At 42.1% G+C, this 24,861-nt stretch overlaps 1 protein-coding gene across 1 annotated transcript in view; it reads left to right on the top strand.

Moving 5' to 3' along the window:
• The window catches only part of ankrd13c (ankyrin repeat domain 13C), a 99,611-nt gene that overhangs the window by 8,679 nt on the left and 66,071 nt on the right, over nt 1–24,861 (top strand). Inside the window, exon 2 of the mRNA XM_060830408.1 lies at nt 3,735–3,776. Coding sequence (XP_060686391.1) covers nt 3,735–3,776 — 42 coding nt within the window. The remainder of the gene's footprint in view (nt 1–3,734; nt 3,777–24,861) is intronic.

The raw sequence follows: 24,861 nt of genomic DNA, 5'->3' as shown, positions 1-24,861 counted from the left end.
TACATGACTTGTATTCCATTTCCCTTGAAATATGTAACAGTTTATTTGCCTCACTAATCACTTTACCTGCCTACTACGCTTTATGACTGGTAGCAAGACACACCCAGATCCCTTGTGTTTATGGAGGTTTTATTCTTCTGTTTTAGTGTATTACTGCTGAAGTGGATAAGTTCACATTTTTCCCACACCAGATTGCTCTGCTAATTTTTGCCATCTTACTTAATCTATAATCCTTAGTTTTCTACCGATTTTTGGTATAAAGAGGAGCTTGAAAAAAATAAGTTTGTCAGCAAATTTAGTTACCATATTTTTGATCCCTTCATCCAAATAGTTGGTAGTATCTTTTTAATAGTAGCAGGAGTAGGATATTTGGCCTGTTGAGCAGACTAAGATCATGGCTGATCTATCTATCCTTCTCGCTCCTCCTACCTGCATTGTCCCCAAAACTACATGTCTCAAATATATTTAATGAAGCTGCCTCTACTGCTTCCTTGTACAGAGAATTCCAAAGATACACTACGCTCTGGGGGCAAAAAACAGTTCCTCCTCCTCAGTCCTAAATCTATTCTCTTTCTCCCACCCACTCCACCCCATCCCCCACTAATCTTGAGCCCATATCCCCAAGTCCTAGTCTCACCCAAAAGTAGAAACAATTTGCTCACCTCTATATCCCTTAATTTTGTTTCTATCTAGTACTCTCCCCATTCTTTTAAATTCTAGCACGTCCAGTCCCAGGTGACTCAACTTCTCCTTGTAGGGTAACCCCTCATCTCTGGAATCTCTCATGAGGACAGGGAGGGCTAGCTATTTGGGCACAGAACCGGCTTGAAGGTAAAAGACAGACCGTGATGGTGGAATGTTGCCTTTCAGACTGGAGGCCTGTGACCAGGGTTGGTAGAGTAGCTCCATTGCTACTCTTCCATGTATAAATAATTTGGATGCGAGCATAAGAGGTACAGTTAGTAAGTTTGTAGATGACACCAAAATTGGAGGCGTAGTGGATAGCGAAGAAGGAACCTTGGATTACCACGGGATCTTGATTAGATGGGCCAGTGGGCTGAGGAGTGACAGATGGAGTTTAATTCACATAAATGGGAGGTGCTACATTTTGGAAAAGCAAATCAGGACAGGACTTGTCCATCTTCATGTTAAAGTCCTAGGGAGTGTTGTTGATCAAAGAGACCTTGGAGTGCAGGTTCATAGTTCCTTGAAAGTAGAGTCGCAGGTAGCTAGGATAGTGAAGAAGGAATTTAGTATGCTTTTCTTTGTTGGTCAGAGCTTGTTACAGGAGCTTTGGAGGTCATGTTGCGGCTGTACAGGATGTTGGTTCGGCCATTTTTAGAGTATTGTTTGCAAATCTGGTCTCTTTTTTTCTATCAGGAGGATGTTGTAAAATTTGCAAATCTTTCTGAACCCTTTCAAGAATATTTCCAGGGTTGGAGGACTTGAGCTATTGAGAGAGGCTGAATAGGCTGAGGTGATCTTTTATAGAGGTTTATAAAATCATAAGGGGCATGGATAGGGTACATAGGCAAGGTTTTTTCCCCAGGTTTTGGGAGGGGGGGCTGCGTTCAGTTTAGTTTCCAATTCCTTTATTGGAGGAGCAAGTTACTGCAGATGCTGGAATCTGTACTGAAAACAACAAAAATGCTGAAGATCAGAGTCAAGTCGCATCCTTAGAGTGTAAGCAAGCTAACTGTCTCTAGATGACTCTTCACAGCACTTAGCAGTTTACACTTTACACTTCTGTGGATCATCTAGACTCTAAGCATTAGCTTTGTTTCTTCCTAGTTGCTGCCTGACTCAGTGTTCTCCCATATTGGTTATTTACCTTTATTGGAATTTAGGATGACATTGAGTAAAATTAAGAAATGAGCTTTGCTTATCCAAAGGGGTGTGCATTGTAAGCTTTGAATTATTTTTAAAAACTAATCAAATTGAGGTGTTGCAACCGTGCGCTCTTGTTTTAAGACCTAGTTGTGGAAGGCCTAAAATGTACTGGCGGGCATTACATGCTCACACTCCATCAATATTGAGACTCAGGATGGATTTAATCCCATTCACAACTTCCCGCCTCAGGTGACTGTGCAAACTCCACACATTCTCCCCGTGTCTGCGTAGCTTTCCTCCGGGTGCTCCGGTTTCCTTCCACAGTCCAAAGATGTGCGGGTCAGGTGAATTGGCCATGCTAAACTGCCCGTAGTGTTAGGTAAGGAGTAAATGTAGGGGTATGGGTGGGTTGCGCTTCGGCGGATCGGTGTGGACTTGTTGGGCCGAAAGGCCTGTTTCCACACTGTAAGTAATCTAATCTAATCTAAACTCTTATCAATTTCTTTCTGTTACCAAAAAACTGTGCCCAAGGAGGTCCTCTAAATTGCCTGCCTTCCTGTGCACCAGTTGGCCAGAAATTAGGGCCGTGGATGTGAATTACAACAAATTTGGCTATTTCGTAAAGTAGTTAATTGCCCTTATCCCATGAATGAATTTAGAGTCAACCACATTGCTGTGGGTCTAAGACGCATGTATGCCAGACTAAAGGACACGAAAGAATAGATATATTTTTCTGATCATCGACAGTGATCATTGTCAGACTTTCAATTCTCTAGATTTTGAGTTTAAATCCCACCATCTTCTATGGCAGGATTTGAATCCAGGTCCTCGGAACCATTATTTGGGTCTCTGGATTAATCGTCCACTAATATCACAAGGCTATTGCCTCCCCTTGTTTTCTTACCTCCCCAGAATAGCACTCCCAATTCTACTCCTTTTTAATCTATCAAAATTCCTTCCATTAAAATATTCTGGGTATCGCTGTTCCAGTAGAAATAGTTTCAATGTCTGTATTGTTTGAATCCAGTGTAGCTGAGAGGTTAGCACTGCTGCACCACAGCGCTAAGGACCTGGTTTCAATTCCAGCCTTGGGCGACTATCTGTGTGGAATTTGTATATTCTCCCGGTGTCTGAGAGAGTTTCTTCCGGGTGCTTTGGTTTCCTCCCACAATTCAAAGATATACAGGTTAAGTGAATCAGCCATGCTAAATTGCCTGTAGTGTTCCAGGATCATGAACCATGACTCAAAGCTACAGTTTCCATAATTATCTTGAGTTCCTATTATTTACATCGCTGGTCAAAAAGCAATGGAAGATAATAAAAAATAAGTTCAGATCACCACAAGTTTCCTCTCTTGCTTCAGTCTGAGTCCTTGCATTCCAGTTCACTCCTTAACTTTTTTGTTCCCCTTAATCTTTGTTTCACAAATTGTTTTATTAGAAATCTGGCAAGGTGTTTTTCTCCAACACTTCAATTTTTAAATTATACTTATGACTTTCTTACACTTTCATACAGTATCAGCTTTGTCATTTCATGTAATAAACTATAATATCTTGCTTGGTCTTAAACACCCTTTTTTTAAAAAATCATTTTCATTGTTCCCCACTATATTATAGCTATGTGCTTTGGTTTGGCACAGGAACCTAAACATTAATTGAATATTACTAGGGCAAAATTTACCTGCAGGTCTTGATAGACAATGTGGTTCAGAAATCTAAAACATTAGGATAGATAAATACAATTAAGCTCCTGTTCTTCTGTATTAAGCCTTTTTTAAATGGAAAAGTATGAAAATAAATTTGGAGTGGTTCTGGCCTAATTAGCCATTTTGATTTTGTAAACTTATGCATGCAAAATAACTAACACATTATTGACATCTGATTATGAATACTTTTGTTTTCTAGGAAACACACCGTTGCACCTTGCTGTGATGCTAGGGCACAAAGGTGAGTTTTTATTTTCCCTGGTACCTTTTTTAAATATTCCATTAAGTACACTCTGCTCTAGTTGATCACGTAATTATTAAAGAGTATTTCTGAGCAAGGTAGATTCACGCAAATCTAAAATGCTGTCAGATGTATAGTTGTGTTGATTTGCATATTGAAAGATCTTTTTAAATCTAAAAACTTAGAATCGAAGTATCTGTAGACCGATGTTTCTTGAAGGATTGAGCCAAAGTAGTTAAAATCTAAATTGAATTTAGTTTTCATTTATTTCTCCTTAGAGAATTAATGTATTTAGGTTTTTGATTTGATATAGAAGTGTAATGACTATTTAGTGGATTATGATTTTTATCTGATTTCCTTCACATAAAATTGGTTGCTGTATTACTGTGTACAGAAACTTGCTGTATAATAACAAGACTTTTTTTTTGGTTCATAAAAAGATTGTATAGATTATTACAACTTGGCCAGGCAGTGAACAATTGGGCTGGAATCCAATTGGAATGCATTTTATTTAGAAACTTTTTTTTTTATTTGGAGAGAGACAGAGACACTTTGTATCTGCATCTTCAATTCAGAACGCACTGTTTCAGCTAAAGTACTTTTTAATAAAAAGTAAAGTGAACATGTTATGGCATACTTCTCTGGACAGGTGGGACTTGAACCCAAACCCTCTGGATCTACCACACGATCCTTGAGCCTCGTGAGTACAGAATATCCCCCAATGGATAAACACTAACTTGGAGTCTTACAGTATGACTACAGAACCTTCTGTCCAACTCGTCCATGCTGACCAAATATCCCAACCTAATTTAGTCCCACCTGCCAGCACCTGGCCCATATCCCTCCAAATGCTTCCTATTCATGTACCCATCCAGATGTCTTTTAAGTGTTGTAATTGTACAAGCATTCACCACTTCGTCTGGCAGCCCATTCCATGGACGCACCACCCTGTGTTTAAACGTTGCCCCTTAGGTCCCTTTTTATATCTTTTCCCTTTCACCTTAAACCTGTGTCATCTAGTCCTGGACTCCCTCCACCCCAGGAAAAAGACTTTTGTCTATTTATCCTGTCCATGCACCTCATTATTTTATAAACCTCTAAGGCCTGCACCCCAGCCTCAGAAAACGGCCCCAACCTATTCTTGAATACAATTAAATAGCTGATTAATATGTTGTAATATTGTAATTATGAAACTAATTGTTCACATTGCTACTGTAGAAAACTAAGTAAATTTCTTCTGGCAGTGCTCTGTCAAAATGCATTGTTTTGGGTTCAGTGTACAGTGCATTATTGTATTTTGCACAAAAGTGTTGCTTAAATCTAAATTTAACTGACTTTTGCGAATATTCTTTGGTATTGTTCACAGATGGAAAAAATAATTTTGAATTAGTGTGTACTTGTATAAAAGTCAGTGGCTCCATTTTTGCATGTGTAATGATTTTTGAAGGGCTTAATTTTGAGTAAAATGTGTTCCATCTTAACTTAGAGTAAAATGCAAAACTTTCCTTAAGGGAACAAAAGGAACAAGAGCTATGTCATTTGATATTCCTAGTCTTTGAACTAGCATATGCAAGGACCTGATTGAAATGACCTGCGCATCCCAACTCCTCTCCACTCCTGTCACCTCCCACTTAATGACAAACAGCAGAAGCAGCAGGTAGTAGTCCGAATTAAACTATCATACAACCAACTAATCAGATCTAGACCTTGCAGTCTTAGCACATCCAGCTGTGAATGGTGATGGATGACTGAATAACTAAGTGAAAGAGATGACTACACCTAATATTCCCTTCCTCAACAATGGGAAAGAGAGAATCTTTGTACAGATGAGGATCAAGTATTTGCAGTAATTTCTTTGCCAAAATTGTTTTTTCCATAGCCCATCCAGGCTGCTGTCTCCTGAGGTTCCCAGTATAATGGATGCCACTCTTCAGCCAATTTAAATCACTCCATGATATGGCGGAATACTTGAAAACACTGGATACTGCGCAGGCTGTCCTGACAACATTTTTAGCAGTAGAATTGTTGCTATTTTGGCAATAGCAAAAGAAAAGACCCTTTAGGCTCAATGACTGTATCCCAAAATACGCCATACCAATTCAATGCAGGAAAGTGGAACTAAAAACTTGTGCTGCATAACTGCTAAGCCCATAGTCCTACTTTTCTACTGCTGCTATAGTGCAGACTTGTATACCCAGCAATGTGGAAAATCCTTCAGGACAACAGTCTTTACTTGGTTCATTAATGAACTGATGCAGTCACGTTTGTTTAACTTAGCACAACATTCAAAGCCATTTGTAATGTAAAGTTTTCTTCAGGCATCGAGCCAGCAAGCAGACTCTAGACAGCAAAGAAGCTCTACAAGGTTTCTGCGTGGTGCAGCTGTTATTTATGTATTGATCCAAGTCTGGTTGGTCTCAAGTCTTGCTGCATACAATCACGCTGTATTAGATAAGCCATTTGACTGAGGCTCAGCCTTGTTTTGGAGTTCTGCTGTGGGCTGACCTAGGATCCCTCTTCAAGATATGCCCTATATGGGGCTGTATGATTGCCTTCACTCAAGTGGTGTTCCTGAAGCTCTGTCATACAGGTGATAGTATCCACTTCCGTTGGGGTGCCCTGTATCTCCACGCTCCACTTATTGCATATTCTCATGAGCAGGCCAGTTGCCATGTCTGTTTGAAGTTCAGTTTGGCTTCACCTAGTCGCTGCTTGTGAATGGTTGTCATTAATCCCATATACCAAGTGGTTGATGAGCATGTCATTCAGGGTTAAACCAAAATCACATTCCACTCCCAAAAATCCCAATTATGGGTTCTCCTTGTTCTTGAAAAGTCAAATAAAGCAGATGGCATGTCAGAATTAGGTGGTTTTGGGGTGGCAATATTCCTTCACTAAATCTGTCAAGTCTTGAAAGGTATCAGTATCTGCCTCTGGGAAAGTTAGGCTCCTAGTAACCAAAAAAAAATGCTGAGTGTCCGCAAGCAGTCAGAAGGATGACTCATTGCATTTCATTTGCCCAAGAAGCAAATAACACATTCCTTCCCCATACTGGCCCAGTCTTCAGAATCAAATGAGTCAGAGGGAGTTGATGGCCTAATGATATTGCCACTAGCCTGCTAATTCAGATACCCAGGTAATGTTCTGGTGACCTGGATTCAAATCCCACTGTGGCAGAATGTCATTTTAGTAAGAAGAAAATCTAGAATTAAGGGCCTTGTGATGACCATGAAATCATTGTTGATTGTCCCAAAAAACCCATCTAGTTCACTACTTTTTGGGAAGAAACTGTCATTCTTATCAGGTCAGGTGTCGCGTAAGCCAGACGAACACCAATGTGATTGACTGTTTCTGGGCAGTTAGGGACAGGCAATAAATGATGGCCCAGCCAGTGATTCACTCATGGAATGAGGGTATGAAAACAAAATACTTCTCAAATGAAGGTATTATGCTAAAAATGCTCACCCGACTCCAATGCAACCATTGCAAGCAGATTTTCTTCAAGCCCATAACTAGAACCACTGAAATAACTTGAGGCCAGTGTCCCATCACCAAGTCACCCTTTATTTATATGTGCAGAGTACGTCGGCTCTGATCAGTCAGCTCAGAACCATCTCTAGAATCAGGAGTCTCTCTAAATCTCCTGTTTGTATCAGTCAGCCAGGGCTCCGATTTGGCCCAGGTTAATAACACCAATCAAGGATCTCCTGGTCAATGAGATTCACCTGGCAATTGTTCCAATCAATGCATCTCCAGCTCATTTGCTTTGTTTAAAAATCACTGTCTTTGCATTCTTGATCCTTCTATGGGGAGCATGAACAGTTTCAGCCCCTGTGTGCTAGGCTGCCCCATTGTGATTGTGAAAATGTCTATCAGTTCTCCTCTTAGTTGTATTTTGTCAAGTAGAACTCTGAGCAGCTTGAGCCAAATTCTGTCCTTCAGCAATGAGACAAAAAAAAGGTGCAGTTATGCTAATTGGTAATCTATGGACTACACCAAAGGAGGGATGTAGAGAAACTTTGCAAGGAAATTGGGGATGCCAACAATTTAGTGGTCATAATGGGTGACTTTAATTAACTAAATATAGACTACAAATATTTAGCCTAAGGGGTCATGGGCCATTCAGTCCCTTGAGCCCGTTCTGCCATTCCCTGAGAGCATGGGTGATCTGTGGCCTAACTCAACTTACCCACATTTAGCCCATATCCCTCTAATGTCTTCGATAAATATTTGTTAAACAATCTCTGATGTTTAACACTTAACTGATTTAGTGTCAACTGTTGTTTTTGGAAGAGTTCAAATATCTGTTGCCCTTGGTGTGCTTCCTAACATCACTCCTGAATGATCTGGCTGTGACTTTTAGGCAACGCCCCTTTTGTTTTAGAGTTTCCAACCAGTGAAAGTCATCTTTTGATCCACCCTGTTTTTTTCCTGTTAATATCTTAATGGCTTTGGTCAGATCACTCCAGCTTCAGAATTCTAGAGAAAATAGGCCTAATTTGAACAATCTCTGTTCCAACCCAACTCCTGAAGCCCATGTATCATTATGTAGACCTATACTGTGCTCCCTTCAACACCAGCATATCCTTCCGAAGGTGTGGTGCCCAGATCTACCCTTGGTATATAATGTGGGTCTAACCAAGGTTTTGTAAAACTACAGCATAGTCTTTGTGTCCTTGTATATAAAATCTAGCATAGACAAGCAAAGCGTAGAACATTATAGCGCAGTATAGGCACTTTGACCCACGATGTTGCACTGACCTGTGAAACCAATCTGAAGTATATGTAACCTATGCTATTATACATTTTATCCATATATTTATCCAATGACCATTTAAATTACCTTAAAGTCGTCGAGTCTACGACTGTCGCAGGAATGGCATTCCATGTTCTTACTACGTTCTGAGGAAAGAAACTACCTCTGGCATCTGTCCTATATCCTGGATGTAGGTTTACTTGCTGAGCTGGAAGTTCATTTTCAAATATTTCGTCACCGTACTAGGAATATCCACCAACCTCCAGATGAAATGCTGGTGGTATGGCCACTTTCTATTTGTGTTTAAGTTTCCTTGGATTGGTGATGTCACTTCCTGTTCTCTTTTTCTCCGGGGGTGGTAAATGGGATCCAAGTCAACATGTTTGTTGCTAGAGTTCCTGTTGGAATGCAATGCTTTCAGAATTCTCGCGCATGTCTCTTGTTTAGCTTGTCCTGGAATGGATATGTTGTCGCAGTCAGTGGTGTCCTTTCTCATCTATATGTAAGGATACTAGTGAGAGTGGGTCATGTTTTTTTGTGGCCAGTTGATGTTCATGTATCCTGGTGGTGAGTTTTCTGCATGTTTGTCCAATGTAGTGTTTGTTACAGTTCTTGCAAGGTTTTTTTTGTAAATGACATTTTTGTTTGTCTATATTAGGGTCTTCGAAGTTCATTAGCTGCTGTCCTATATCTGTGACCCCTCAATTTAAAGCTTTGTTGCCTTGTGCTACCCATCACCATCTGATGAAAAACGCTCTCACTGTCCACCCCATCTAACCCTCTGATTATCATATCAGCCTTATTTTTTCAGTTGGTTCTTGGCATTTTAAAGATCTGTGCTCCTGAAATCTCTCGTTTCTTTGGATATGTACCGTATTTTAACTTCATACCATTTAAAAGTATCCTAATCAAGCATCTTTTTTTTAAACTCCAGTGGCTAACCTCACAGTTGCACTGAAATCCATCTGTCACAGTTTTGCCTGGTCATCTAGGCTATCAATATTTTTGTAATTTTGTTATCATCTACAATGCTGCCTAACTTTGTCATGAGCAAATTTGGATGTTCCTTTCTGCCATTATCCAAGTAGTTAATAATGTGAATAATTGAGGCCCTAACACATTCTTGTGGGGCATCACTGGTCACATCGTCCTGCTAAATTGAGTACCTACCCATCATCCCAATTTTCTGTTGCTTGTCACTCGACCAATTTCCCAACAATGTTAGCAATTTATCCTTCATTCCATGATATTGTCAGGCATGACTTACCTGTCATGAATCCATGCTGACTTTCCTTGATTTAACTGATAATTTTGAGGTGCTTAGTTACTCTATCCTTGATTTACAGACTTCAACAATTTACCTTCAACAGATCTGTAATTTTGCCCTTCAAAAAGAATGATGTACAAATTTCCAATCCAGAGGGACGACTCCTGAATCTAGGGAGCTCTGTAGATGCCCTAACTATAATCATTCAATTTGCTTCCCAACTTTCTTTAGTATCCTTGGATGAAAACCAAAACCTGTGGATTTGTAACTTTATTGTTCCATTAATTTCTTCATTATCGATATTTAACTGTTAATTTTATTTCATAAGTCACCAATCCACTATTAATTTCCCTGGAAATTCCAGCAAGTGTTTTTTTTTAGACTTACAGTGTGGAAACAGGCCCTTCAGCCCAACAAGTCCACACCGACCCGCCGAAGCGCAACCCACCCATACCCTTACATTTTACCCCTTACCTAACACTACGGGCAATTTAGCTTGGCCAATTCACCTGACCCGCACATCTTTGGACTGTGGGAGGAAACCGGAGCACCCGGAGGAAACCCACGCAGACACGGGGAGAACGTGCAAACTCCACACAGTCAGTCGCCTGAGTCGGGAATTGAACCCGGGTCTACAGGCGCTGTGAGGCAGCAGTGCTAACCACTGTGCCACCGTGCCGCCCTTCCTTCTTTCTGTTCTGCTGTAAATAGAGGTAAACTAATTATTCAACATGTCTGCCATTTTCCCACTGTCATTGACAGTATTCCTACTTTCAGCCTTTAGTAGGCCTACATTACTCTTGGCCACCTACTTTCCTTTTTATGTAACTATAACATTTTCTTTTTATTGATTTTTGTTCCAGGCAAACTTCCTTTCATAATCCCTTTTAGTAGTTCTCAAACTGCTGCAAGGATGGTGCAGGAGAGGGAGTTTCAGGTACTTGGATAATTGGGGCTTATTCTGGGGAAGGTGGGACCTATACAACAGGACGGTCTTCCCTTGAACCAGAAAGGTACTAATATCCTAGATGGGAAATTTGGCTGGGTTTAAACTAGCTCAGCAGGGGGATGGGAACCTGAGGTATAGTTGCTGTGCACAGGAGGATGAGTGTAGGGAGGACAGGGACAAGGTTTGATGGTCACAGGAACATGCTGGCAGACAGCAAGCTGGTTTGAAGTGTATCTACTTCAATGCCAGAAGTATCCAAAATAACGTAGGTGAGCTTGCAGCATGGATAGGTACCTGGGACTTCGATGTTGTGGCCATTTCAGAGACATGGGTAGAGCAGGGTGAGGAATGGATGTTGCAGGTTCCAGGGTTTATATCTTTCACTAAGAACAGGCAAGGCAGTAAAAAAGGGGGAGGTGTGGCCTTGAGTCATCGATAATGTAATGGTGGCTGAAAGAACTTTTGACAAGGACTCGTCTACTGAGGTAGTGTGGGCTGAGGTTAGAAACAGGAGACAAGAGGTCACACTGCTGGGAGTCTTTTGTAGTTCACCGCAATCTTCCACGGAGGTGGAAAGAACAGGATGGTAGTTATGGGGAACTTTAACTTCCCCAACATTGACTGGAAATGCTATAACACTAGTACATCGGATGGATCGTTTTTTTTTTGTCCAATGTTTACAGGAGGGTTTCCTGACACAGTATGTCAAAGGGCCAACAAGAGGGGAGGCCACATTGGATTTGGTGCTTGGTAATGAACAGCAGGAGGAGGCTTATGTGTTGTTGAGGCAAGATGGTTCAGCTAAGGCGATGGAGAGTTACCCATCAGCTAGGAAGGATTTCGAGAGAGTTAAGAAGCATAAAGAGAGGTCAAGGGCAGTCTTTAGCAAATAGAATAAAGGAGAACTGTAATACTTTCTATAAGTATGTGAGTAATGAAAGGATAACTAGGGTATGTCAAAGACAAGTAGGAAGTTGTGTGGGCTCTGTGGAGATGGGAGAGGTACTAAACGAACATTTCTCATTTTCTCACTCAAAAAGGAGAAGAATGAGTTGTGAAATATTAGACTAGAAATGACAGACGTCGGTTATGAACAAGTGTTATCAATTCTGAGGAGTGAAAGTAGATGCGTCTCCTGGGTTGGATGGAATTTATCAGAGGATTCTCTGGAAAGTTAGGGAGGAGATAGCAGTGATGATCCAGGTAATTATAGACCAGTGAGTCTTACGCACGTTGTCGGAAAGATTTTGGAAAGGATTAGAAGAGAGAGGATTTATAATCATCTAGCAAGCAACAATTTGATTGGAAATAGTCAACATAGTTTTGTCAAGGGCGGGTCGTGTCTCTCAAACCTCATTGAGATTTTTGAGAAAGTGACCATGAATGTAGATGAGGGTAGGGCAGTTGACGTGGACTTCAGTAAAGCTTTCTATAAGTATGAGTGTAATGAAAAGGTAAGGATAAATACATGGACTTCAGTAAAGCCTTTGATAAGGTTCCATATGGTAGGCTGTTGGAGAAAATGCAGAGGCATGGGATTGAGGGTGATTTAGCAGTTTGGATTAGAAACTGGCTTTCTGAAAGATGTCAGCGAGTGGTGGATGATGGAAAATATTCAGCCTGGAGACCGTTTACCAGTGGTGTATCACAAGGGTCTGTTTTGGGTCCACTGCTGTTTGTCATTTTTATAAGTGACTTAGACGCTGTCATGGATGGATGGATTGGTAAATTTGCAGACAACACTGAAGTCAGTGAAGTAGTGGACAGGGTGGAAGAATGCATATTGCAAGGAGACTTGGATAAACTGCAGAATTGGGCTGAGAGGTGGCAAATGGAGTTCAATGCAGCTAAATGTAAGATGATGTACTTTGGGAAGAATAACAGGAAGGCAGAATACTGAGTCAATGGAAAAATTCTTGGTAGTGTGGATGTGCAGAGGGATCTTGGAGTCCATGGTACCTAGATCCCTGAAAGTTGCCACCCAGGTTGATTGTGCTGTAAAGAAGGCATACGGTATGTTAGATTTCATTGGTATAGGGATTCCGTTCCGGAGCTGCAGTATCATGCTGCAACTGTACAAAACGCTAGTGTGGCCACGCTTGGAATGTTGTGTACAGTTCTGGTTGCCATATTTTGGGAAGGATGTGGAAGCATTGGAAAAAGTGCAGATGAGATCTACCAGGATGTTGCCTGGTCTGGAGGCAAGGTCTTATGAGGAAAGGCTGAGAGACTTGGGTCTGTTCTCATTGGAAAGAAGAAATCCAAGAGGGGATTTGATAGAGACATACAAGATGATCAGAAGATTAGATAGGGTAGACAGTGGAAGTCTTTTGCCTAGGATGATGACGTCAGATTGTATGGGGGGGGGCATAACTACAAATTGAGAGGTGATAGATTTAAGACAGATGTCAGAAGCAGGTTATTTACTCGGTGGTAAGGGAGTGGAATGCACTGCCTGCCAATGTAATTAACTCAGCCACGGTAGGGAAATTTAAACAATCCTTGGATAAGCGCATGGAGGATGATGGGATAGTGTAGGGGAACGAGCTGAGAATAGTTCACAGGTCAGTGCAACATAGAGGGCTGAAGGGCCTATTCTGCACTGTATAGTTCTATGTTCTCTGCTAGTTTGTTTTTATTGTTTTTGGTTTGGCAGGATGTGCTGCTTTTTTTTCATTTTGTGCAACTTTTCTTTAGTTTTGTGCTGTCCTTGTCTCTTCAGTTGTATATGGCGGTTTTTTTTGGTGATGTGTAGTCTTTCCCTATCTGGGTTATAAGCTGGCTCAGCATTGCATTAGTGTTTGTTTAAAATGTCTATCAGGTCATCCTTCAATCTCCATTCAAGTGCAAACCAATAGTTTTCCACTCTATCCTCCTAGCTAATAACTTCCTAATGAGCAATGTCATTCTAAGCCTTTTCTGTACCCTCTTCAAAGCCTCTGCATCCTTCTGATCATGTGACCAAAACTGTATGCAGTATTCTAAATGTGGTCTGATTAAAGTTCTATACAGCTATATCATGATTTCAGAATTTTATTTACTATGGCCTGACTGATGAAGCCAAGCATGCAGTGTATCATCTTGACTACCTTATCCACTTGCATTGCCACTTTCTGGAAACTGTGAACCTATATCCTGAGTTCCTTTGTGTCAGTGTTTCTAAGAGTTCTGCCATTTATTAAATATTTCCAGTCAAAAAAAATCCTTCTACTGTCTTCTATTACCAAGCCAGTTTTGTATCTATTTTATCAGCTCACTGCAGATCCCATGTGACTTTACCTTCTGTATTAGCCTGCTATGTGAGTGACTCCTATGTTATTCTCCAATAATTTCCCTACCCCTGAAATGAGGCTCACTGCCCTGTATTTTTATGGATTATCCCTGTTGCTGCTTTGTTTAAAGAGGGCAGTATTGGCTATTCTTCAGTTCTTTGGGACCTTGTCTGTGACTAAACAGGATAAAAGATTTTTCAAGGTCCCAGTAATTTCCCCTCCCAGTATTCTGGGATAGATCCAATCATGTCTTTGGGGCTTGTCTACCTCAATACTCTTCAAAACATCCAAAGTTAAAAATCACCCAACACCAGGTTATAATTCAACTGGTTTATTCAGAAGCATTGCTGCTTTGCCAGGTAGCTCGTGGGGCCCAGAATGGAAAATGTTAGAAAAATGAAGGCTGGGCACAAAGTGGGCAGTTTCTGATGTTATTAATTTGATGTTGATGCCTCTTAAAATACTTAACCTCATTTTCTGCTTGCTTTTTGTCCCTGGGTATGTTGTGCTTTGTTGGGACATTGCAACAAGTCCAGGGATTCTCCAGGTGACCATGTATGACTATGCAGTTTTCAAAAGGGAGCCATAAACAATAAACAAAAGGTTTTACTCAAGACTTCTTTATTAAAGACTTCATCTAATTTATCAGTGATTTAAACCACCCAGATCTCCAGGATTAGATGGCATTTATCTCAGGAGAGGTTGGAGATTTGCATGCACTATCATAGCCAATGCATGCTGATGACATACCATTATGCAATGTTTGTAGCTCAGGTTGAGGTTTAGGGTGTAGGTCTGCTCGCTGCGCTGTAGGTTTGATATCCATACTAAGACCCCTCAGAATCCTAGTAGCACACAAACTCACCAACACTCTCAAACAAAAACTAACAAACCGAAAAGACCCAGTACAACCCATGGACAAAACCAACGTCATCTACAAAATTCCATGCGAGGACTGCCACAAACACTACATAGGACAAACCGGAAGAAAGTTAGCCACCAGGATACACGAACACCAGCTAGCCTCAAAAGGACACGGCCCTCTCTCCCTCGTAGCCCTACACACTGATGAGAAAAAATACCAATTCGACTGGGACAACACATCTATCCTGGGACAAGCTAAGCAAAGACATACCAGAGAATTCCTAGAGGCCTGGCCCTCCAACCACAACACCATAAAAAACACACAGATCTAGATACCATCTATCCACCTCTCAGAAAACGAACTGGAAATGACATCACCACAAACCCCAGGAACCCCATCCAGGACAAACCTATAAATAGAAAGCAGGAGACAACAGCTTTGCTTCACTTGGAAGTTGCCACTGATGATGTTACCTAGCCAGGTAATGAAACATCTGGATATCAAACCTGCAGCTCAGCGAGCAAACCTACACCCCACATACCATTATATTGAAAATTGGCACAATATGTTTACATTTGAAAGGAGTAGCATACAGAACATTCAGGTAACACAATTGTGTGAATCTTTTATTAAATCGATTTGGTTACTTCACATGGAATTAATGAGTAAAATTTGATGTAGTAAATAACTTCACCTACTTCCTTGACTACGTTGTAAGGAAGTGAATATCTAAATAATTCCTTGGTAATCTTTTAATCTTGTGTACGTAGACTTTCAAAAGACACTTGATATGACGTTGCACAGAAAGGATTACTAATGAAACTTAAAGCTGTGAGAATTTACTAGCTGTTACCTATAGGTAAACTAAATGGTTGAAACAAACGTGCTAGAAAGCAGAAAATGAAGGGATGCATACTAAGTATTGGAAACTTTTTTAATGTACGTTAAATTATTTAAATTCTGAACATGAAAGCAAATGAGTTGATATCCTAATCGTGTATCCAGTGACTGCTAGTAAAGAACAAGAAGCAATTCAAATTATAGAATGATCTAAACAAAATGAGTGGACTAAACAGTAGTTGAAATTTAATACAGATCAATGATTCATATTATATACAAAACAAAAACCATGTACATTTCATGAATGGTGAAATGAGTACAGATGAGATTGAGACACCTGGGAGTCTGGAAAGACACTGTTCTGAATCTATGTTGCCAACAAAGAACTACAATTTTAAAAAATGTAATGACGCAACTAAAATAATAAGAAATGAACCAAAGGTAGTAATGCATTCTGAGCAAAGCTTGCTTTGAGTGCTGTTTAGATACTGGATTACTACTGAGTCATTAGTCAAACAAAAATCTACAATTTTGCTCAGTATTGTTTGGCTGTGAGAATGAGGAGCAGGAAAATGGAGCAGTAATGTTTTTCAGCTTATTTGCTTAAAAGCAAAGGAATTTGGAGTGGTGTCGAACTGTATTAATAATAGCTTAATAGAATGTGATCCTAATGATTGGATGTCTGCATACTGCATTTGAGGGGTATGGTTTGTGTCAACTGAATAGCAGATAGATATTGAGGTCAAGTCCTGTCTGGTGCTGATGTCTTCACAAATGCATTCACCTGTTTGTGGTGAACTCTGTCATGATGTACTGGGTCAGGAGCAGCCTGATGCTACAGATCCTCTTCCAGGGCAACAAACTCCATGAACAACACTTGCTTGATGATGTCATCTTGCACTAGCTTTTCATTTGAGTTCTCTAAATATGCAGCTTGAATTTATAATCTGGAATACCTTTAATATTCTGGTGATCAAGTCCATTTTACCGAATTATTTTTGAATGATTTCTGCAGTCTTTATTCAGAGGTTTTCATAGTTTGTTTTTAAATGTTTGGAAAAATAATCTGGATTGAATGTTCCTTAGAAATGGGATGTGGTAAATTTGATTTTTAAAAAAAATTCAGGTAAATCAGTCTTGCATAGCAAAACTATCAAATTGATTTTTGAGCTGTTGCCTTGACGGGACTTTAATTGTAGGCAACTAAAATCTGATTCCCATAGTACAGGTTGGTAAGGATAAAGGCACACATAGTGAATAAGACAATTTGAATGATATAAATTCAAAATGAAGGAAATGGTAAACGTTTTGTATTTTCTGACAAAGACAGCAAAAAGGAGAGTTTAGAAGAAGGGGCTATAGTTGGAATTTTGGTGAAATCTATTAATCTGGAAAAGACATATCCATTCCTACATTCATCAACTCCGACTGCTTTTCTTTCTAAATCTCGCTGTAGTTTAATTGGAAAATTTGACATTTATCTTGCTTCAGCTAGTCATCCAACTGACTCACTTGAGAAAATAGCATTTATAAGCTTGAATACCTAAAACAGCTTGCAAGTGGTTACTCTGCTTATCTAACATCTAGAGTTGAAAAATGTGCTGGTAAAACACAGCAGGCCAGGCAGCATCCGGGAGCAGGAGAATCGATGTTTCGGGCATATTCCCTTCAGGAATTAGGCTGGTGTGCCAAATTGGCTGAGATAAAGGGTGGGAGGTGTGCTGGGAATGCAATAGGTGGAAGGAGGTGGGGGTGGTGGCTGAGAGATCGGGAAGAAGATTGCAGGTCGAGAGGGTGGTGCTGAATCTGGGGGTTGGGACTGAGATAAGGTGGGGGGAGAGGAAATGAGGAAGCTGGAGATATCTATATTCATCCTGTGTGGTTGGAGGGTTCTTAGGCGGAAGATGAGGCGCTCTTCTTCCAGGCATTGTGTGGCCAGGGTCTGGCGATGGAGGACGCCAAGGATCTGCACGTCCTTGGTGGAGTGGGAGGGGGAGTTAGTGTTCAGCCACGGGGCCTGTCTCAGTGGTGGCTGTTGTCTGTGCGGCGGTGGAAACGGAAGTGACGTCACCGTTCGCGGCGGTGGTGGCTGCAGCGGCCATGTGGACAGTGGTACCCGAGCAGTTCCGGAAGTGGTGTGAAGGTTCAGGAATGGTCGAGGAATCTGAGCGAGGGTAAGTACATGAAAGTTTTTAGTACTTACTTTCCTTGTTCAATATGGCTAGGAAAAAGCATTTGTTCAGTATATGAATTCTTCTGAGGATGAAGAACAGCAAAGTCCTTCGCAGGTCTGGGAGAGTGTTGTCCTGAGGTGGTGCAGGGCTGACTGCAGGGAGTGTAGGCAGCGGCACATGGCTGCGAGCGTGGAGGGGAGGATCCGGAGGGAGGTCTGTTGCCGCTACGTACACTCGCTGCAGTCAGCCCTGCCCCACCTCAAGACAACACTCTCCCAGACCTGCAAAGGACTTTTGCTGTTCTTCATCCTCAGAAGAATTCATATACTGAACAAATGCTTTTTCCTAGCCATATTGAACATCAAAGAAAGTAAGTACTAAAAACTTTCATGTACTCACCCTCGCACTCCGATTCCTTGACTGTTCCTGAACCTTATCGTAACCTCCGGAACAGCTCGGGCACCACTGCCCACGCGGCCGCCGCAGCCACCACCGCCGCGGCGAACAGTGACGTCACTTCCGCCCCACTGCTGCACGGACAACAGCCACCACTGACCATGCAGCCTCCACAATCGCCGCCCAGGCTACCGTCTCCACGATTGCCAGGAAGACCATCGCCAACAGATACGCAGTCGCCGCGGGATTCACAGCTACCAGATCCAGCGACATTTCTGCTTGGCGCGCCACTTTCGCCCCCGGAGCTGCCGCTGTCGCAGCCACTTCCGCCCCCAGTGACGTCACTCACCTGCTCGAGGACCATACCGTACGCTACACTACTCCCGCAGTCTCCGCCCCCACGACCAACTCTGCCCCCACAACTAGGTCCCAGCTCCCAGCCCTGCCGTATTTTCATCATACCTCCAGACCTCCCCCTCTGAGGATGAACAATCAGTCCTCAGCAGAGGTCTCACCTTCATCCCCCTACGCTCCCGGATCAACAAGTTTGACACGTGGCTAGACATCGAGCATTTCTTCTGTCGCCTTCGCGCCAACTTCTTCAACCAGGACACTCTCTCCCACCCTCTGATGACCCCTTCTCCCGCCTCCAACACACCCCATCCACCTGGACACCCTGCATTGGCCTCTAACCCGCCCTCGATCTCCATATTCAACTGCCACCATGATATTGACCGCCTCCACCTGTCCACCCCTCTCACCCACTCCAACCTTTCACCCTCAACGTGTAGACCTCCACTCCCCTCCCCGCTCCAACCCCAACCTCACCATCAAACCAGCATACAAGGGAGGCGCAGTGGTAGTTTGGCGCACCAATCTTAACACCACTGAAGCTAGACGCCAACTTGCGGACACCACCTCCTACTGTCCCCTTGACTGTGACCCCACCTCCCACCACCAAACCATCTCCCAGACCATTCGTAACCTCATCACCTCAGGAGATCTCCCATCCACCACCTCCAACCTCAGTCCCACAACCTGCACCGCCTGTTTTTTACCTCCTGCCCAAAATCCACAAACCCGACTGCCCCGGCCAACCCATTGTCTCAGCCTGCTGCAACACCGAATTCATTTCTGCATACCTTGACACTGCTGTTCTCCTTAGTCCAAGAACTCCCCAGCTACGTTTGGCAGCCCTTCGATTTTTCGCTACCCCGGCCCCCAACGCCTTAGCTGCACGATGGACATCCAGTCCCTATTTAATTCCTTCCCCCATCACGAAGGCCTCCAAGCCCTCCGCTGCTTCCTATCCTGCCAACCCAACCAGTACCCTTCCACTGACACCCTCCTCCGACTGACTGAACTGGTCCTCACTCTTAACAACGTCTCCTTCCAATCGTCCCACTTCCTCCAATCCAAAGGAGTAGCCTTGGGCACCCACATGGGCCCCAGCTATGCCTGCCTCTTCAGATATGTGGAACAGTCCATCTTCCGCAGCTACACTGGCACCACCCCCCTTTTTCCTCCGCTACATCGATGATTGTATTGGCGCTAGCTCCCACGAGGAGGTTGAACAGTTCATCCACTTTACTAACACCTTCCACCCCAACCTCACATTTACCTGGACCGTCTCAGACTCGTCCCTCCTCTTCCTAGACCTTTCCATTTCTATCTCGGGCGACCAACTCAACGCAGACACTTACTACAAACCGACTGACTCCCACAGCTACCTAGATTACACCACCTCCCACCCTGCCCCCTGTAAAAACGCCATCCCACATTCCTAATTCCTTCACCTCTGCCACATCTGACCCCAGAAGGACCAATTCCACGACTGAACAACCTAAATGGCCTCCTTTCAAAGACCGCAATTTCCCCTCTGTTGTCGACGATGTTCTCCACCGCATCTTCTCCCTTTTCCCTGACCTCTGCCCTTGAACCCCACCCCTCTAATCGCCACCAGGACAGAACCCCACAGGTCGTCACCTTCCACTCCAACCTCCGGATACATCGTATCATCCTCCGTCATTTCTGCCACTTCCAAACAGACCCCATCACCAGGGATATAGTTCCCTCCCCACCCCTATCAGTGTTCCAAAGAGCCCCCCCCCTCCCCGCAACTGCAAGAAGCGCAAAACCTGTGCACCCTCCCCCGCCTCCCTCCAAGGCCCCAATGGATCCTTCCATATCCGTCACAAATTCACCTGCACCTCCACACACACTTACTGTATCCGCTGCACCCGAGTGGACTCCTCTACATTGGGGAGACAGACTGCTACTTGCGTAACATTTTAGGGAACACCTCTGGGACACCCGCACCAACCAACCCAACCGTCCCGTGCCTGAACACTTTAACTCCCACTCTGCCAAGGACATGCAGGTCTTTGGCCTCCTCCATCGCCAGACCCTGACCTCATGATGCCTGGAGGAAAAGCGCCTCATCTTCCGCCTAGGAACCCTCCAACCACACGGGATGAATGTAGATTTCTCCAGCTTCCTCATTTTCCCCCTCCCTCCACCTTATCTCAGTCCCAAACCCCGGATTCAGCACCGCTTTTTTTGACCTGCAATCTTCCTTCTGACCCCTCTGCCCCCCGCCCCCTCTGGCCTATCACCCTCACCCTCACCCTCACCTCCTCCCACCTATCGCATTTCCCAGCACCCTTCCCCCAAATTCCCTCTCTTTCCCCCCACCCTTTAACTCTGCCCACTTGGCACACCAGCCTCATTCCTGAAGAAGGGCTTATGCCCAAGACATTGATTCTCCTGCTCCTTGGATGCTGCCTGGCCTGCTGTGTTTTTCCAGCACCACATTTTTCAACTCTGGTCTCCAGCATCTGCAGTACTCACTTTTCTCCTCATCTAACATCAGTACTGTGTGAACAGAGAGACCCTTTAATCAGATATTAGGAGGGCTAAAACAATTGTCTTCAGTCCCTGCTATAACCTCCATTCTGTTCCTTGAGTTACCAACTTCATCCCACAACATAACTGCCTGAAGCTGTTCCAGACTTTGCAGCATTGATATCATGTTTGAAGCCAATATGAATTTCTAACCGCATACCATCTCACAGGCTACCTATACATACTCCTTCATATTATCTAACTTTTTTTTCCCCTGTTCTTATCTGCTGCAAAAACCTTCATCCACCTCCATTGCCGCCACCTACATTTGACCACTCCAATAAACTTTATAGCGAGACACATCAAAGCTTACTACACAGAGTAAAGGGTCCGGTGCACTAGGATGAACAAAAGATTACTTTGCTAACAGAAGTAAAGATTAATAGGTCTGTTTCAGGTTGGCTAGCTGTAACTAATGGAACATCACAAGGATCTGTGCTCAAACCTTAATTATTTACAATCCAGGTCAATGACTTGAAGAGAGAATGGGAGCTAAATTTATTGATGATAGCAAGATAGTTGGAGAAGTAAATTGTCCAGAGGTAAGGAGACTGCAATGGGATAATAAGTTGAGCAGGTTTTTAGGCTTGCAGTACCATTTAAATTTTTAATGTGGAGAAAATGTGAAAATGTTTACTTGGACAGGAGGTATACAAAAGTGGTACAGTATACTGTTCAAAAGTCAGATTGCAAAACTCAAGTGATTGGGTTCGGAGTGCAGTTCTTTTCCTTCTTTCTCTTCCTCTGATTCAATTGTCGTATCCTGTGAAGATAGATGAAGTACTCTCTCAAAACTTCTGGTCCTGAAAATGAAGATTTCCTCTTTCATGGCTTAACTGTTACCCAAGCAAGCTGCTTATACTTGGGGCATAAAATATTTTGAGGTGTTGCCTGCTTATATTTTCTATACTCAAAATATTGCAATTTCTTTCTGTTTCTTGATCTTTCTGATATCAAATGATTTGTACTCCTGAGCCAAATTTGTCTGTTAATATAACCTCTCATTTGGCATCTTGGGCATATTTTAGTTTTGGATGCTTTACCTTTTTTCCCTTCAAAGGAATGTTACTTGCTTCCTTGAATGCATGCACTCTCTACCTTCAATAATACATCACCCATCAATCAAACCCTTTGTAAATCTCTGGTTACTCTTCTCCAGTTGGGCCTTTTCTACCTTTCTTTTTCAGTAAGGGCAATGCAAAATCTGTTCGGTATGTGGGATTCTTTTGTATGCTGTACTAGTTTGCTAGGAGATGGAGATGTTTATCTTTGGTTATAGAAGGTAGTAAAGTGAGTTTGCACTGGGGTGAGAAACTTCCTCCAATCACTGAATAAGATGTGGCGTGGGTGGGTCGATGTAAGAATGCTGTTGCAGGTTTGGCAAAGATTTGCACGTTTCTTAATTTAAAACGTCTTAAGTAGTAACACATGATTGTGTCGGAAGCTATTTCTCAACACAAGTACAATGTTGTATTGTTTTCTCTCTTGGCTGTGAGCCCATCAGACTCTAGGATTCTAAGGTGTATGTGTTGCTGCTTGTTTTTTAAAACTGCTGATGAGAATGGTGTTCTGCACCAGATAAATCAGGTCAATGCTACATGATCTATTACACTCTTGTATTATATTTACACAGGAAGATTAGCTTGTGTAGATTTGGAACATTCAGAAATGTTGGCTACTGAATTGTATAAGTCTTTTTGAGTCACCTCATGATGTTTAGTATCTAGTTTGAATGTTGGTTTAACAAGTAAATTTTAAAATTTTTGTTTGTAACTGAAACTTGTGTCCTTATTTCAAAGATAACCGTAGAGCTGTTTTGCCAATAATTTTGGTACATTTGTTCTCACTTTTGTAATTTGTAGTATTGTTACTTTAATTGATTCATGAGATGGTAGTGTCACTGACTGGGATGAACAATAAATGCTGACCCAGTGTTCATAGAGGATAGTGGTGAACTGCCTGTCTTGCCCTCTGCTGTACGCTGATAATACTATTAGAAAGGGAGTTCCAAAATTCTGATCCACTGACAGTGAAGAAATGGCAGTATATTTCAAAATCAATGATATGTGGCTTGGAAGGAACATGCAGGTGATGGTGTTCCCGTGTATCTGCTGTCCCTGTCTTTTTTCCAGATGTTGAAGTCACAGGTTGAAAGTTGTAGTTTTAAAGATCTTGATCAGCTGTTGCAGTGGTGAAGGGACTGAATGTTGAAGATGTTACATGGGGTGCTAGTTGAATGGCTGCTTTATCCTGAATGGTGTTGAGTTTCTTGTGTTAGAACTGCATATGTACCTGTTACACTCCTGACATGTATGATGAAACTTGTGTAGCTTAAGGCAGGAGCACTGTTTTATTTTCTTTTGTCCAAGTTTTTGAAGTGCAATGCTTGTAAGGAAAGAATTGTACATGGTACTTGCCGCAGTGTTAAGCTGGTAACTCTTCATTCCTCAAGAATCTATTCTGTTAGCTTGGTGGTTTAAATTTTGTCCATTACTGTAAAAGTACATCTGACATTGACTTCTGTAAAACTAATTTTGTATTTTCAAAAAGAGTATTGCAAAAGCTCTTGGGTTGCATGTCTATGAAGTAAGGAATTAGTTCCACTTCTAAGGCACTGCTTGAGCAGAAAAAGGTATGAGGAATGTTGGTTTATTTGTAAAATTTGAACATTGAAATGTTTTATCTAAAACAAACATTCAAAACTAATTACTTTCCTGGAATCTATCTTCTCATGTCTTATTGAGCAACCCTAATCTTTTGAAGTATGGGAATTAATTGAAACCTTGTTTTGCAAACATGTTTGCCACTTTCTCTAATTTTGATCCAATATAATGGGCCAGCCAAACCTCTTGTGAAGTTGCTGGTACTAAGTTGTACAACTGGAATTTTTTAAGTAGTAATCACACTCCAAGGTTTCTTTCCTTATTAAAATAAACCATATTATTTCCTTCAGTTGGAATGCTTACCTTGTATGTTTAATGTCTACAGCAAGTTCTTACATGTTAGCATTAACAATTCAATTTGAGTCTACTTGCTCTGACCCACCAAACATACCTGAGCCTCAACTTCCTGTAGTAGGTACAGTCTGTTTGGAGATCTGGACCCTGGTGGTGGGGGGTGTTCCCCTCTGTTCAGTAATTGGTCAATAAGCCCCCACAATTGATCTGGTTCTTTAAGATTTCATTCTTTATTTCTTCACACGGCTGGGCACAGATCATCCAGAAACCGGTTGTGTATATCCATATTCCTCAGAGGAGCTTTACACATGGCTTAAAACCAAGACATTTTTATACTTAAAGAATGGTACAGGCCATAATCATATAAAACATTCAGACAATTACCAATCAATTTACTATATAGTTTTATTTGACAGCTACTCGGCCCAATGATATCTCCTGGGAACCAACTTTGTGTTTTCCAACACTCAAACCACCTTTTATCTCAGAGTTTTTGCACCTGCACTTGAATGTCAGTTAGGATAGCCAGTAATGTCTCATCTAGTCTAGTCATTTCTTTGCTGTAAAGGTAGCATTGTCCGCTAATGTCTGTTGAAGTAGACTGTGGCTAGTCAATTATGCAGCTATAACGGTTAAAAGCCATTTTATGCAGCTTTTAGCAGAATTGTCAATTTGTAGCCTAGGAGCCATTTTGTCATACTATTT

Source organism: Hemiscyllium ocellatum, chromosome 9 (genome assembly GCF_020745735.1).
Source record: "Hemiscyllium ocellatum isolate sHemOce1 chromosome 9, sHemOce1.pat.X.cur, whole genome shotgun sequence".
NCBI classification, from domain to species: Eukaryota; Metazoa; Chordata; class Chondrichthyes; order Orectolobiformes; family Hemiscylliidae; genus Hemiscyllium; species Hemiscyllium ocellatum.
The sequence above is the reverse complement of the archived record's forward strand: the minus strand, read 5'-3'. Positions and strand labels throughout refer to the sequence as shown.